The sequence below is a fragment of the Nannobrachium achirus genome, assembly GCF_963921795.1.
Source record: "Nannobrachium achirus genome assembly, chromosome: 1".
Taxonomy (NCBI): Eukaryota; Metazoa; Chordata; class Actinopteri; order Myctophiformes; family Myctophidae; genus Nannobrachium; species Nannobrachium achirus.
In genome coordinates this window covers 63,581,545-63,598,025 of record NC_137810.1, presented here as the reverse complement: position 1 = coordinate 63,598,025, position 16,481 = coordinate 63,581,545, and the positions used below count along the sequence as shown (strand labels likewise).

At 42.6% G+C, this 16,481-nt stretch overlaps 1 protein-coding gene across 1 annotated transcript in view; it reads right to left on the bottom strand.

The window, feature by feature from the left end:
* Positions 1-12,441, bottom strand: part of LOC308289317 (transient receptor potential cation channel subfamily M member 5-like) — a gene marked incomplete at both ends in the record, with an annotated part of 33,273 nt that extends 20,832 nt beyond the window's left edge. Inside the window, 4 exons of the mRNA XM_080730991.1 lie at positions 110-171; positions 807-991; positions 12,092-12,173; positions 12,421-12,441. Of these exons, the coding sequence (XP_080587117.1) occupies positions 110-171; positions 807-991; positions 12,092-12,173; positions 12,421-12,441 (350 nt within the window). The remainder of the gene's footprint in view (positions 1-109; positions 172-806; positions 992-12,091; positions 12,174-12,420) is intronic.
* Between the last annotated feature and the right edge of the window lie 4,040 nt (positions 12,442-16,481).

The window sequence follows — 16,481 nt, the reverse complement described above, 5'->3', positions numbered from 1 at the left end:
TTTCACAACTTATAATTTATGGTATTTTACATTTGTATTTTTTTCATACGTTTATTTATTTATTTAATTTGTGTTTCTATGAAGTTTAATGTTTTTGAGGAGGTTTTACCTGGAAGAATCTTGTATAAAGGTGTTGCACACTCTTTTCTTGAAGTGTGCCTCACTCCATCTCTGAAAACATACAGTATTAGACACAGGTTATGATATGTTAATTTATCTATATAACATTTAGGATATCTGCAATGTCCAGTTCATATAGGCAGTGTTGGGCAAAAATAAGAATTATACTATATATATATATATATATATATATATATATATATATATATATATATATATATATTGTGCATATATACTATTTATGCTCTCACGTACACACACACACACACACACACACACACACACACACACACACACACACACACACACACACACACACACACACACACACACACACACACACACACACACACACATACTAGCAGGGCAGCATGAGTCACCAGAACCAAGGACAGGTGTTTTCAAAGAATCTAACATGGTTAAAATGGAATTTTAAGTTACAATGGACTTGTATAGGAAGGAGGGGGTGTGTCTGATAAAAGTGAATATTAAAATATATAAATACTGACTTAAAACTGTCCAGTGTGAATCACAGAAAGCCTGGGTAGATGTTAAAATGACCCCAAAAGTGTTGGAAAGTGAAGATATCCCTATAAAGGTCTATTTCATTTGTGTGCCAGATGTTTTGGTTCTTGGTTAAAGGTCTTCATTAAGTTTAATAATATAAGTTATCATGAAATAATCACCCTCCGTTTAGATGCAGCTGTGTTGCCATTGGTGAGTCCTTCCTCTTGGTGTTGGTCTTCCTCGGGGAGCCTCGGTTCCTCGGTGCTTCCACCATCTAGAGGTGGCATCTCTATTATCTTGGAGTACCTCTGCACTTCATGGCGGCTCATTTTCTCCTCTTTTGTGGCGTCCTTCTCCCCTCCTCCTAGTAAAGAAATATAGAAAGGCACATATAGCCCAAATACCTATGCCAAAGACCCACTCTTCCCCCCAAAGTGCCCACTCTTCTGGCAGGGGTGTCACACCAAATTCTGGGCCCTGGGTACAAGGATTCACTGCGGGGCCCCCATGAATGTCCTTAATAGGGGGAGGGGTTTCAACCTATTTAGCGCTCACATTTTGAGCTCACATTTTGCGCTCACTGTGAGCTTGTAGATCTCCTATTTTTGAAAAATCGTGAACATTTGTGCAAGTCTTTGAATATTTCAAATCCTTCTATGTTTAAAAAAAAACTTTGTTTCTATGTCAGTGGTGCTCAGACATTTTCATGTCAAGGACCCCCACAATGATATATATTTGGCCACGGATCCCCATGTCAAAATGTTTAGTTCCAGGGACCCCCTAAAGCAAAATTTGAGTTACAAATGTTCGCTTAAAAAATTCATATATTCAAATATTTGACACATTTTCATGACTTTTCAAAAATAGCAGATATATAAGCTTGCAGTGCGGCATTTGGTGCCATGCTGTGAGCTTGTATATCTGCTATTTTTCAATAGCTAAAGTATTAAATAATTAAGGCCCTTCCAACTTGGGCACAATAACTCAGTCTCACTTATTTTGGGGGGTCTGGGCCCGATAAGGTTGAGAACCACTGACTCTCTCGACAGTGCTGTAAACATCTGGGTCATACTTGGGCAACAGGCGGCCCGGGGGCCACATGCGGCCCCCACCTTCACTTAATGTGGCCCGCAGGTTAATATCAGAATACTGATATATTATTGATTTCAGCTGTTGCAATTCCAAACTTGCAAACATGACCCGTTTTAATTCCGTCAGTCTATCTTAGCTTAATGACTGGTAAAGTAGGCCTTGTACTAAAATGTTAGTCTTTTTTTTTTCCATGAAGTTAACATGAGTATAACTAAATGCATTTGAAATTAAATACAATTTGTACATTTCAGGATTAAAATTAAAAAATAAAAACAAATTATTCAGGAATCCAATTCAAAAGAAGCAAAAATAGCAGATATACAAGTTCAAAACGCGTCGCACTGCCATGCGTTTTGAGCTTGCAGATCTGCTATTTTTGCTTCTTTTATATGAGATACTAGAATGACAAAGTAGGATGTAGCAATATTATGAAATGTGGCCCTCTGGAGTGAAGGTGGAAATATAGTGGCCCTCTCCATCATCAAAGTTGCCCACCCCTGATCTGGGTAAATATACTGTAGTTCCACTCTTCATATAAGACACCCATGCACACACACACGCGCACGCACACACACACACGCATGTGCACACGCACACACACGCACGCCCATGGCCCAGAGCTTTTTTTTTTACTTTGGTGGAGTATTTCCACTTTTCTGCACTTTTACTTTTACTCCACGAGGCAAATATTGTACTTTTACTCCACTACAATTATTTGAAAAATGTGATTTGGATTATTATTAGGCTACAAAACATACATTCACCACTTCAGCCCTATTTGGCCATTTAAAAATAGCTGATCTACAAGCACACAATATGTCGCCATTTGAAAACCTGAAATGGGACATTCTGCAGATATGTTTTTAATTCTGGACTTTTACTTGTAAAACCTCTACTTTTTCAAACCTAAGATAGCAACAAAGCACACACACACACACACACACACACACACACACACACACACACACACACACACACACACACACACACACACACACACACACAATGTCCGCCCGCCCCAGGGGGAGAAAGAGATGGGAGGGGCTGGGAACTGGGAGGAGGAGAGGGGTGGGATTAAGGGACTGTGGCCCCCAAAGTCAGGGGGCCAATCATTTCACTTTTCTGAGCCTATTTATTCAGAAAACCCCAGACCACAGAAAGTCCACAGTTCAGGTTTTTTGGGGTATAATTGAAGCCAGGAAACCTAAAAAAAAAAGATAAAAATATTAAGAAATTAAATTAAATTTGATGTCATGAGACTTTGTAACAGATCGTCGTGGACTCACTCTTGTGCACAAACACAAAACTGGAGCAGGGGTGGAGTGTCATAGGCGTGCGTCTGGAGGTTTAGTGGTGTCTAAGTGCAAGCGTTTCACCACCAAAGCTCCTCACTCCTTTTTTGTTTCCCTCAAACAACTACTACTTTTTGGTGGACACACGCGCACACGCACACGCACACGCACTTGCACACGCACACACACACACACACACACACACACACACACACACACACACACACACACACACACACACACACACACACACACACAAACACATTAAATGATTAAATAATTACTTTTCCGTGCAGCTTCTGTTGTGGTCAGTCTGTCCGTGTCTCGGAGTGGAAAGAGGGCTGTCTGAACTGAAGACTGGTTTTATACTGGTTCTCAAAGTGAGGCTTTGGGGGTTAGAGGTTGTGTTAGGCCTGGTAGGACTTGCCCTACCCTGGACACATACGCACGCACGCGCGTGTGCGCACACACACAACACACACACACACACACACACACACACACACACACACACACACACACACACACACACACACACACAGGTCCTGTCATGTCTGTGTTTGTATGTGACTCTCCTGTTCTCTTGTTTCAACCTTTTCAGGCCGTGATCCCCCAAAATAATCATATATGAACTGAGGACCCCCCAAGATAATCACATATGAACTGAGGACCCCCACCCTGACTTGGAATGTATGAGTTGACTCTGTTCCAGATCAAAATGGTGAAAATAGCAGATGAGGCGTTGTGAGCTTGTAGATCGGTTATTTTCACAATTGTTGCTTTTTTTCTTATTATTTGATCATTTGGCCAATGTTTAATCACACTATAGTTATATATAACCAAATGGAGCCTTATAGATCATAAACGTAAAGTTTAAGAGTTAAGTTAGAGTTAACTGCCATTAGAGTTAAATGACAGTTAAACATCTGCATTACTTAATAATAAGAAGTAGATATAGATACTGTATAGATATTTTTGAAATACATTTTTGCCTGTTTATCTCTCCTATTCCAACATCAATACAGCATGGAATTCAAAATCCTATCCAACGATAACAAGATATTCTACGTTTTGGGTCTGAGAGGCGAAATCTCATCAAACAGTGGTCCGTGGCTCGAATGCCCAATAAATAATGGTCCTTGATATGAAAAGGGTTGGAGTGAGTGAGGGGATATTGGGGGAAATCTAAAGGGGTTTCACCGCCACCAAAAGAGCATGCATTCCAGAGCAACACTGCAAGGCAAGACACGCTCCGAAATGCACTCAAGACCATAGTATTCACTCAAATAGCCTTAAGCATGCTGTAGCAACTCATAATGTAATAACGGCTCATAATGTAATAAGGGCTCATAATGTAATAAAAAAAATGTAATAAAAACTCATAATGTAATAATCGGCTCATAATGTAATAAAAAAACGAGCGCATAACGTAATAACAGATTTTTCAATAATGTAATAATGTAATAATGTGTTACATTAAGAACCTCCACATAGGAGGCTCATAATGTAATAAAACTTCATAATGTAATAATGGCCTATTTTTTGGGTAAATATCATGGTATTTGCGACCGACCTCCACGGACCCCCAGGGACCCCCAGGGACCCCCTGCCACCGCCGCCAAATAGTGCAAAAATGACCAAATCAACACCCCAACTGGGCTGCTCATGGGGGAATTCCCAGGGACCACCGACTCCTGCTACTCCCAACAGTCCTTCACCTTCATTGGTTTAACTTTGCCCCGCCCCCTCCCCTCATTGGCCGAAAGTTTATTTGGCTTTACTCATCAACTGTTTGTCGTACAAACTTGTGGGTGGTGTCAATTGACTTGATTAAGAGTCCTTAACCTTAATTGGTTTAACTTGGCCCCACCCCCTCCTCTGATTGGCCGAAACTTTATTTGGCTTTACTCATCAACCATTTGTCGTACAAACTTGAGGGTGGAACCAATGCCACTCACAGGCCTTTTTGTGTACATACTGTGACCTGATGGTCGCTTATCTCCTGATTAGGGAGCCTTACTGGTATCATGGTAGTATCATGTCAGTATCATGGTCATTATCCTGGTCAGTATCCTGGTCAGTATCATGTCAGTATCCTGGTCAGTATCATGCCAGTATCATGTCAGTATCATGGTCAGTATCATATCAGTGGCATGGTCAGTATCCTGGTCAGTATCCTGGTCAGTATCATGGTCAGTATCATGTCAGTGTCATGGTCAGTATCATGTCAGTATCATGGTCAGTATCATGTCAGTGTCATGGTCAGTATCATGTCAGTATCATGTCAGTGTCATGGTCAGTATCATGGTCAGTATCATGTCAGTGTCATGGTCAGTATCATGTCAGTATCATGGTCAGTATCCCAGTCAGTATCATGCCAGTATCATGTCAGTATCATGGTCAGTATCATGTCAGTATCATGGTCAGTTTCATGTCAGTGTCATGGTCAGTATCATGTCAGTGTCAAGGTCAGTATCCCAGTCAGTATCATGCCATATCATGTCAGTATCATGGTCAGTATCATGGTCAGTATCCTGGTCAGTATAATGTCAGTATCCTGGTCAGTATCATATCAGTGGCATGGTCAGTATCATGGTCAGTATCATGCCAGTATCATGGTCAGTATCATGTCATGGTCAGTATCATGTCAGTATCATGTCAGTGTCATGGTCAGTATCCCAGTCAGTATCATGCCAGTATCATGTCAGTATCATGGTCAGTATCATGATCAGTTTCATGTCAGTGTCATGGTCAGTATCATGCCAGTATCAAGGTCAGTATCATGTCAGTGTCATGGTCAGTATCATAGTCAGTATCATGTCAGTATCATGGTCAGTATCATGCCAGTATCATGGTCAGTATCATGGTCAGTATCATGGTCAGTATCATGCCAGTATCATGGTCAGTATCATGGTCAGTATCATGGTCAGTATCATGGTCAGTATCCTGGTCAGTATCATGGTCAGTATCATGGTCAGTATCATGTCAGTATCATGGTCAGTATCCTGGTCAGTATCATGCCAGTATCCTGGTCAGTATCATGGTCAGTATCATGGTCAGTATCATGGTCAGTATCATGTCAGTATCATGGTCAGTATCATGGCAGTATTGTAGGCTATATCATGTAGGGAAGGAAGGTCACCAGTCTCTGTCTGTCTGTCTGTCTGTCTGTCTGTCTGTCTGTCTGTCTGTCTGTCTGTCTGTCTGTCTGTCTGTCTGTCTGTCTGTCTGTCTGTCTGTCTGTCTGTCTCACTATCAGCAGGATCACACAAAAATGTCCAGACTGATTTGCACAAAACATTGGTGGAGGGGTGTAGTATTGGCCAACTTGGCCAAAAGACCCGATAAGATATAATATATATATATAATATATAAGATAATAAAAACATGTTTTGACAAGGTCTTTGTCATGTGTTTTTGAAAGAAAGATGGTTAATTTACTTATTTGAAAAGACCAATCCTTTAAGTGTTTTAATGTATAAGATAAGAGATAAAAGTTGTATTGATCCAGCAGGGAAAATTCAGGCTCCACAGTCTGCAACAAAATATATACAGTATATGTACACCCTGAGCAGTGCTAGCATAGTGTTGACGATTAAAAATAAAATAGAACACACAGAAGCATAACTGCTTGTTTCCGAGCAAGTTAGTCCACCAAGCGAGATGATTGTAGATAATATTGTAGATATTGATTGAATTATTACCTATAATATATACACATATATACATATGCCTACACTATATTGATTGTATAGATAATATTTCAAGATACATTAGAGACTAAAAGGTATTGCATTATACATTTATGCTGGTGAAGAATTCAAGAAGACTGTAATTATATATGTGGACAGACATTCTGTCTTGGCCCTTTTTCAATGGAGGTAATAATTATGATAGTTTTCAAAAACAATTGGCAATTATTACATTAATAACTTTTATTACATTATGAAGTAATAAGGGTGTGATCCTGCTGATAGTGAGACAGACAGACAGACAGACAGACAGACAGACAGACAGACAGACAGACAGACAGACAGACAGACAGTCAGACAGACAGACAGAGACTGGTGACCTTCCTTCCCTACATGATATAGCCTACAATACTGCCATGATACTGACCAGGATACTGACATGATACTGCCATGATACTGACCATGATACTGACCAGGATACTGACATGATACTGCCATGATACTGACCATGATACTGACATGATACTGGCATGATACTGACCAGGATATCTGACATGATACTGGCATGATACTGACCAGGATACTGACATGATACTGGCATGATACTGACCAGGATACTGACATTATACTGACCAGGATACTGACCAGGATACTGACCATGATACTGACATGACATGATATGGCATGATACTGACTGGGATACTGACCTTGACACTGACATGATACTGACCATGACACTGACTGAAACTGACCATGATACTGACATGATACTGACCATGATACTGACATGATACTGACCATGATACTGACATGATACTGGCATGATACTGACTGGGATACTGACCATGATACTGACATGATACTGACCATGACACTGACATGATACTGACCATGATACTGACATGATACTGACCATCACACTGACATGATACTGACCATGATACTGGCATGATACTGACCAGGATACTGACCATGATACTGACATGATACTGACTAGGATACTGACCATGATACTGACATGATACTGACTGGGATACTGACATTGATACTGACATGATACTGACCATGACACTGACATGATACTGACCATGATACTGACATGATACTGACCATGACACTGACATGATACTGACCATGATACTGGCATGATACTGACTAGGATACTGACCATGACACCGACATGATACGGTCATTATACTGACATGATACTGACCATGATACTGGCATGATACTGACCAGGATACTGACCATGCCACTGATTGCGACCGAAGGTCGCATAATACTCTGAAGAACTGTGTCACTTGAGTGTCCTTCCGTATCCTCGTGACCGTCCGTATCCTCTGTGATGTCAGTGTGATGTCAGCGAGTTGTGACATCACTTCCTGTACAGGGCGGCTACACGAAATGTGGATAACACTATATATGGAGATAGTCCAGTCCATCATGTCATATGGGACTAACGTCATAGAAAGTAGCCATTGTTAGGCCGGAGTCATTGGCTGTCTAAACATGGAGATGTGGATAACACTATATATGGAGATAGTCTAGTCCAATATGTCATATGATATGGGACTACCGTCATAGACAGTAGCCATTGTTAATCCGGAGTCAATGGCTGACTGTCTGTACAGGAAGTGATGTCACATGACATACTTTTTATGCCCATATATGAGTCCTAACATGGAGATGTGGATAACACTATATATGGAGATAGTCTAGTCCAATATGTCATATGGAACTACCGTCATAGACAGTAGCTATTGTTAGGTCGGAGTCAATGGCTGTCTGTCTGACTGTCTGTACAGGAAGTGATGTCACATGACATACTTTTTATGCCCATATATGAGTCCTTCTGTACCACATCTCCATGTTTAGGCAAACTCTACACAGAAAGGCCCTATCGCCAACCCAACCTAGGGTGTGAGCGATAGGGCCTTTCTGTGTGGAGTTTGCATGTTCTCCCCGTGTCTCCTAGGGTTGATACCCTCACAAAAACATGAACAAACTCCCCCCAGAATGACAACAACTAGAATCGTCAGAGAAACGCTGTGGTTGGCCAGATGGTCAAGAATTGGCGCGACCTCACCCTTTAGGGCGAGGTCATTTGGACCTATACATGGAGAAATGGAGCAAACCTGTTTGGCCTAAACATGGAGATGTGGTACAGAATGACTCATATATGGGCATAAAAAGTATGTCATGTGACATCACTTCCTGTACAGACAGTCAGACAGACAGACAGACAGACAGCCATTGACTCTGGCCTAACAATGGCTACTGTCTATGACGGTAGTCCCATATGACATGATGGACTGGACTATCTTCATATATAGTGTTCTACACATCTCCATGTTTAGGCCCTATCGCTCACACCCTAGGTGGGGTTGGCGATAGGGCCTTTCTGTGTGGAGTTTGCATGTTCTCCCCGTGTCTCCTAGGGTTGATACCCTCACATGTTCTCCCCGTGTCTCCTAGGGTTGATACCCTCACAAAAACATGAACAAACTCCCCCCAGAATGATAACAACTAGAATCGTCAGATAAACGCTGTGGTTGGCCAGATAGTCAAGAATTGGCGCATGTCACCCTGAGGTCGCATTCCACCCTCAGGTGTCTTACTAGTATGATACTGACCATGATACTGACATGATACTGGCATGATACTGACCATGATACTGACATGATACTGGCATGATACTGACCAGGATACTGACATGATACTGACCAGGATACTGACCAGGATAATGACCATGATACTGACATGATACTACCATGATACCAGTAAGGCTCCCTAATCAGGAGATAAGCGACCATCAGGTCACAGTATGTACACAAAAAGGCCTGTGAGTGGCATTGGTTCCACCCTCAAGTTTGTACGACAAATGGTTGATGAGTAAAGCCAAATAAAGTTTCGGCCAATCAGAGGAGGGGGTGGGGCAAAGTTAAACTAATTAAGGTTAAGGACTCTTAATCAAGTCAATTGACACCACCCACAAGTTTGTACGACAAACAGTTGATGAGTAAAGCCAAATAAACTTTCGGCCAATGAGGGGAGGGGGCGGGGCAAAGTTAAACCAATGAAGGTGAAGGACTGTTGGAGTAGCAGGAGTCGGTGGTCCCTGGGAATTCCCCCATGAGCAGCCCAGTTGGGGTGTTGATTTGGTCATTTTTGCACTATTTGGCGGTGGTGGCAGGGGGTCCCAATTTTTTTTATTACATTATGAGCCCTTATTACATTATGAGCCGTTATTACATTATGAGTTGCTACAATGCAGGCTAAGCATTAAATACACTGCAGAGGAGGAAGTTGTTCATGTGCAGTATAGTGTAAGGTTGTGTGCAGGGGCGTCACACCAAATTCTGGGCCCTGGGTACAAGGATTCACTGCGGGCCCCGCATGAATGTTAACTATTGAAAAATAGCAGATATACAAGCTCACAGCGCGGCAACGAGTGCCGCGCTGCGAGCTTGTAGATCTGCTATTTTTGAAAAATCGTGAAAATGTGTGCAAGAAACCTATGTCAAGGACCCCCAAGATGATATGTATTTGGCCACGGACCCCGATCTCAAAATATTTAGTTCCAGGGACCCCCAGAAGCAAAATTTGAGTTAGAAATGTTCGCTTAAAAAATACATATATTCAAAGACTTTCACACATTTTCACAACTTTTCAAAAATAGCAGATCTACAAGCTCGCAGCGCGGCACTCGGTGCCGCGCTGTAAGCTTGTATATCTGCTATTTTTCAATAGATAAAGTTACTAGGGCCCCTCCACCTTGGGCCCCAGTAACTCAGTCCCACTTTCCTACCCCTTGTGACGCCCCTGGTTGTGTGCCAGTGTGGAGGGCCGTGTGTTAATTGGCTCCGCTGAAGAGGGACAGCAGCAGGTCTTTCCGCAGGATTCGGAAAATGTGACTCCTTGTCAAAACTCCAGCTTTATTAAGTATTATTAATACTGCTGTGGTGGGGAATCATGGGATTCCCCACCACAGCAGTATTAATTGTTGCGACCAAAGGTCGCATATACTCTGAAGAACCGTGTCACTTGAGTGTCCTTCCTTCCTTCCGTATCCTCGTGACCGTCCGTATCCTCTGTGATGTCAGTGTGATGTCAGCGAGTTGTGACATCACTTCCTGTACAGGGCGGCTACACGAAATGTGGATAACACTATATATGGAGATAGTCCAGTCCATCATGTCATATGGGACTACCGTCATAGAAAGTAGCCATTGTTAGGCCGGAGTCATTGGCTGTCTAAACATGGAGATGTGGATAACACTATATATGGAGATAGTCTAGTCCAATATGTCATATGGGACTACCGTCATAGACAGTAGCCATTGTTAATCCGGAGTCAATGGCTGACTGTCTGTACAGGAAGTGAGGGCCTTAAAAAGTATGTCATGTGACATCACTTCCTGTACAGACAGTCAGACAGACAGCCATTGACTCCGGCCTAACAATGGCTACTGTCTATGACGGTAGTCCCATATGACATGATGGACTGGACTATCTTCATATATAATGTTCTCCACATCTCCATGTTTAGGCCCTATCGCTCACACCCTAGGTGGGGTTGGCGATAGGGCCTTTCTGTGTGGAGTTTGCATGTTCTCCCCGTGTCTCCTAGGGTTGATACCCTCACAAAAACATGAACAAACTCCCCCCAGAATGATAACAACTAGAATCGTCAGAGAAACGCTGTGGTTGGCCAGATAGTCAAGAATTGGCGCGACCTCGCCCTTTAGGGCGAGGTCGCATGTCACCCTGAGGTCGCATTCCACCCTCAGGTGTCTTACTAGTAATACTGGCACCACTACGAAGAGCACTCTTCGTTCCCTCAGAGCATGCAGAAACCTTGTTATGTACAGTATCTGCTTGTTTGTGTGTGTGCGTGCGTGCGTGCGTTTGTGCGTGCGTGCGTGCGTGTGTGCGTGCGTGCCCTACAGAAGTGTGGAATCAAGCCTTATTCATCCTTGAGGATGCACTGTAGATGGCCTCTCCTGGTGTGGACTCTGCCAACAAGGAGTTGGTTTATGAGTCCATCATCCGCTGTCCAGGTTATCCAGGAACTAGTCATATCCCATCTTGACTACTGTCCAGTTGTGTGGACGGTCCAATGCAGCTACAAAGGACCTGCGTAGAACATTACTGCTATTTTGTGTCCCCACGAGGATAGTAATTCATGGTACACACACACACACACGCACGCAGACACACACACACACGCACGCACAAACATACGCACGCACGCACGCACGCACGCACGCACGCACGCACGCACGCACGCACGCACACACACACACACACACACACACACACACACACACACACACACACACACACGCACGTGGAAAGGCCCTCTTTTTGTGTTGGAGTCTACTGTACCAATGTGAATTACTTGGGTTGATTCTTCTTTTTCTGCCTTCTTGCCTGGCAGCCTCGTGGCCTCTACTCGCCCCACTGCAATCTGGGCAAAGAACCAGAAACGTTAACACCAAGAGACATCGCATACAGTAAACACACAAAGACATGACACTTGATTCATTCAGAATTACACTATATTTTCACACAAGCATGCATGCAGGGGTACCACCAGTAAGAACCCACATGTACGTGCTCACTGATTAATTGCCTTAATTAAGCTTTAACCACAACCAAACATACACCAAATCTTGATACATCTTGTGTACAGGCAAATAAAGGCACCCACACACCTGCCAAAGGTAGAGTTCCATTCCGAAGGCCAAATGTTTTAATAAATAAATTGTGTGGTGTATCTATCTAATGGAAAGAAAGAGGGAAAAAAGGGAAAAAAAGATAAATGTTACTTGTTTAGGAATTGTACTGTACATCATCAGGCCTTGGCTAAAAAAGGGGGGGGGGCTCACTTATCAAGAGAATAGGTGCTCCATAACAGGTGACACCACATAATAAATGTATGGAAATTATTTTCTAAATTAAATAGGTACTTTAGCGACCAGGAATCAGCTCCCCATCACTTTCCTTTTTCTGTTCTGGAAACAATCCCGTAATAATGAAAAAAAAAACATCACAAGGATGCAACTGGGACGTATCATCAGTGATGTAGCCTGGGGTCGACGGGTGTTTTGGGTCTCGCAACATCATACACCCTCGCCCAGGTGACCCAGCCGGGGTTGATCAAGTCCCGACTTACGTCCCAGTAGCTATCCACGATCAGTCCTATTAGGGAAAGACAGGGTCACTCAATGTGCTGCACCGGAACTACTCTGCCGGGATTGGGAGTACTATTCTGGCGCGTGGAAGAACTAGGATCTATGGGTTGACTCCTGGCCGGGCTCTTCCTACGTCTCACCAGGTCCTCTCCTGCTCTCACCAGGTTCAGAACCTGTGCGTTGCACCAGACCCCAATCCAAACATTCCATTCAGCTGCTGCAGTTGAATGGCCCTCCTAAAGCCTCCTGTTTTACGGGAAACAATCCCGTAAAACAAGAAGAACATGCCATTAAAGCACTTCTGATTCTGATACAACAACTCAACATGTTGAAAACTGGGCCAGTCAGTGAGTTGAGCTGTAGGCAGCAGAAAGCAGGAGCTTCTTGACAGTCTGATCTCGAGGCTAGGTCGGCTTAGGGGTAGAGTGGCCGGTAGAGCGGCTGGATGGAGAACCGCAAGATTCCCAGTTCGATCCCGGGCTCCCCCAGAGTTAGTGTTGACGTGTCCTTGAGCAAGACGCTGAACCCCCAATTGCTCCCGATGAGCTGGTTGGTGCCTTGCATGGTTTCCTCCAACATTGTAGTATGAATGTGTGTGTGTGAATGGATTAATGTAAAGCACAATAAAGCGCTTTGGCATGAAGCGCTATATAAATGCACCATGTGCAGTACCATGTGTGAAGTCCTTCAGTCAGTGAGTCAATTATTCTCAGTCAATCACTTTGTTATGTAACCAGGATGATATGGCGCAGTCGGTAGAGCTGTCACCTCACCGCTAGAAGGTCCTGCAAGGTTCGATTCCCGCCAGGGGACATTGTGGGCGCTGGGGGCATTTTCTCTCCTCCGCGTCATCAGCACCGGCACCCACACCCTAGGTGGGGTTGGCGAAAGGGCCTTTCTGAGTTTGCATGTTCTCCCCGTGTCTATATATGCCTCCCCCCGGCCAGCTGGGGCGCCTGATGGAGGGGAATGGAATTGATTGGAATAACGTGTTCCTTCCCCGCGTTACGTCTAACCGGAGAAATCAGGTGATTAGAAGCGGTGCCATGTGATAGTTCCAACCTCCCATTATTCCGACCCGACCACCTAAACATAACCTTACCCCTAATAGTGCCTTCTTGGGGTTTAATCCTTTTAGCATCCTTTTGCATAGAACTGTACTTCTGTGACTATATTGGAAATTTGGTTAATAAAGTTTTTTTTTTTTTTCAAAAATCAAATCCTTTCTGTCTAGTCCCGACCTGGAAAAACTCATTCATGCATTTATCACGTCCCGCCTTGATTACTGCAACGCTCTCTACTCAGGTTTACCCCAAAAAACTCTCTCCCGCTTACAACTAGTGCAAAATGCAGCCGCCAGGCTTTTAACAAACACCAGAAAGCATGATCATATCACCCCTGTCCTGATGTCACTTCACTGGCTCCCGGTTGTTTTTAGAATAGATTTTAAAATTCTTTTAATTTCATTTAAGGCCCAAAGAGGTCTTGCCCCGGGCTACATCACTGAGCTCCTGCCCCCGTATGACCCTCCTCGTGACCTTAGGTCTGCCGGCAAGGGTCTCCTCAAAGTTCGCACAGCGAATCTTGTTACAAAGGGTGATCGGGCCTTTGCTGTCCGAGCTCCGAAACTGTGGAATGCTTTACCCGAGAACATTCGCCTTGCAGAGTCCCTTGGGCTATTTAAATCACTTTTAAAAACCTATTTCTTCCAAAAAGCATTCCTGTAAACAACCTTATGTTCTTTTTAGCATTTGCTTATGTTTATTTTGTTTTATTCTGCTTGTATACACTTGTTGTAATTATGTTAGATCATCCTGTGTTTTCTTGCTTCTTTTGAATTTGTTTTATTATTATGATATTTTATTATCTTGCCTGTGCAGCACTTTGTGGCTTATGTCTAGAAAGGTGCTATATAAATAAAGTTATTATTATTATTATTAAGTTTTTAATCAATTAATCAAACCTGTTTACTTTTCAATGAGCTACAGCTCACTCATTTCTGTCTCACCAAGATTATACTTACAAAACTATGGTAAGCAAGTTCAGCCTTTTCCGTTCTCTAATCAGCAGTTCTAATTCTCTCTGTCATCTGTGTTGTTTCTGCAGCATTTATTTATAATACCTCATCTATAACACCCTTCTCTCTCAGTGTGCTGTGGATAGACACTGTAGACAAGTGTCATGCAGGCAGAGTCCGGTAAATAGCTGAACAGCTGGTTCACTGTGGTTAACCACATGTGCAAAGAGCTTCTGCAAATGCACTCTGTTCACACATGCACAGTTTTCACACATGTGGTCAGTTGATTTTACATATCTGCCCATGATACTGAAGCGAAGTGCATCTCATACACAGATAGGCTAGGCACGTTTTTGCAATTAGGCTTCATCATTCATTTAACAATAATTTGCTTTATTTGTATAGTACTGGTCCTAGCTACAATAGAGGGTATGCGCGTGACATCATCATACACGGACGTTATGCGGGAACGCCTACTGAGTGGCAAAAAGCAGTTTCCCAAAAGTTTCCCAAAGAGCTTAAGTGCCATAAGATGGCTTGAGTGGCGCTGAGTGGCATATGATGCATACCTCTATTACCTGATCTGATCTATTAACAAACATATTGATGACCCCTGACCTTGTACTTTATCAAGTAAAACATGTTTTCTTATAAATACAGAGAACAGTGAACTAAAAGTCACCAGTAGTTAACAGAAAGACAAACATTCAGTGCTCTAAATGTGTATAAGTAATGTGTGAAGAGAGTTAAGGAAGTTACATTTTAGTGGTTTTCAGTACAGTATGTCTAAATGTTAATGTAGACACACTGACGGAGAAGCTCTGGGTGAGTATGTCTGAATTACCTCAATGTAAGTTAGTAGCAATTATATTTTTATTATATTCATTGACAGGATTGTATCTTATACTAGAGGGTCGCGGCCCTTCGGGCCGCTCACATCTAGTTAAAAAAAAGTTAAAAAAAAAAAAAAAAAAAAAGTTTAAAAAAAAAGTTTAAAAAAAAAAAAAAAAAAAAAGGAAAAAAAAAAAAAAAAAAATTGGGGGGGGGAACTATTGTGGCGGAACTATTGTGCCGCAGCATCTTGGCCAAGTGGTTTGGTATTTAAGTTAGCGATACATGACCCGGAAGTAGATCACTTACTCTTTTGTAATAAGATTGGTACGTGTTTGACAAACTATATTAACATACTAAGATAGTTTTTACGGCCAGGTTGTCAGACTGCTGAACAGGCGTTGAGCCCTGCCTTTATGTTAGTCCTGACAAGCAGTGGCAAAACAAGCTGTCACTCTGGCACTATGACTGTATGTATGTTACATACTCACCACAAACCACGAATGTAATACATTGATAATCTGCTGCTAAGTGATGTATCTTACTTGTCTCTTAAGAGACAGAGCCACTCTATCTTATTTCTATTGTGTTTTTGACACCTTATGTTCATATTACTTGGTTATTTGACATTTACCTTGCCATTAGCTTTGGTGAAACTCTGTATAGCCATATATTTATTGACAGCTTATTGTATAACAGAGTACAGTAAATGAGTTGGTTGTGAAGTATATGT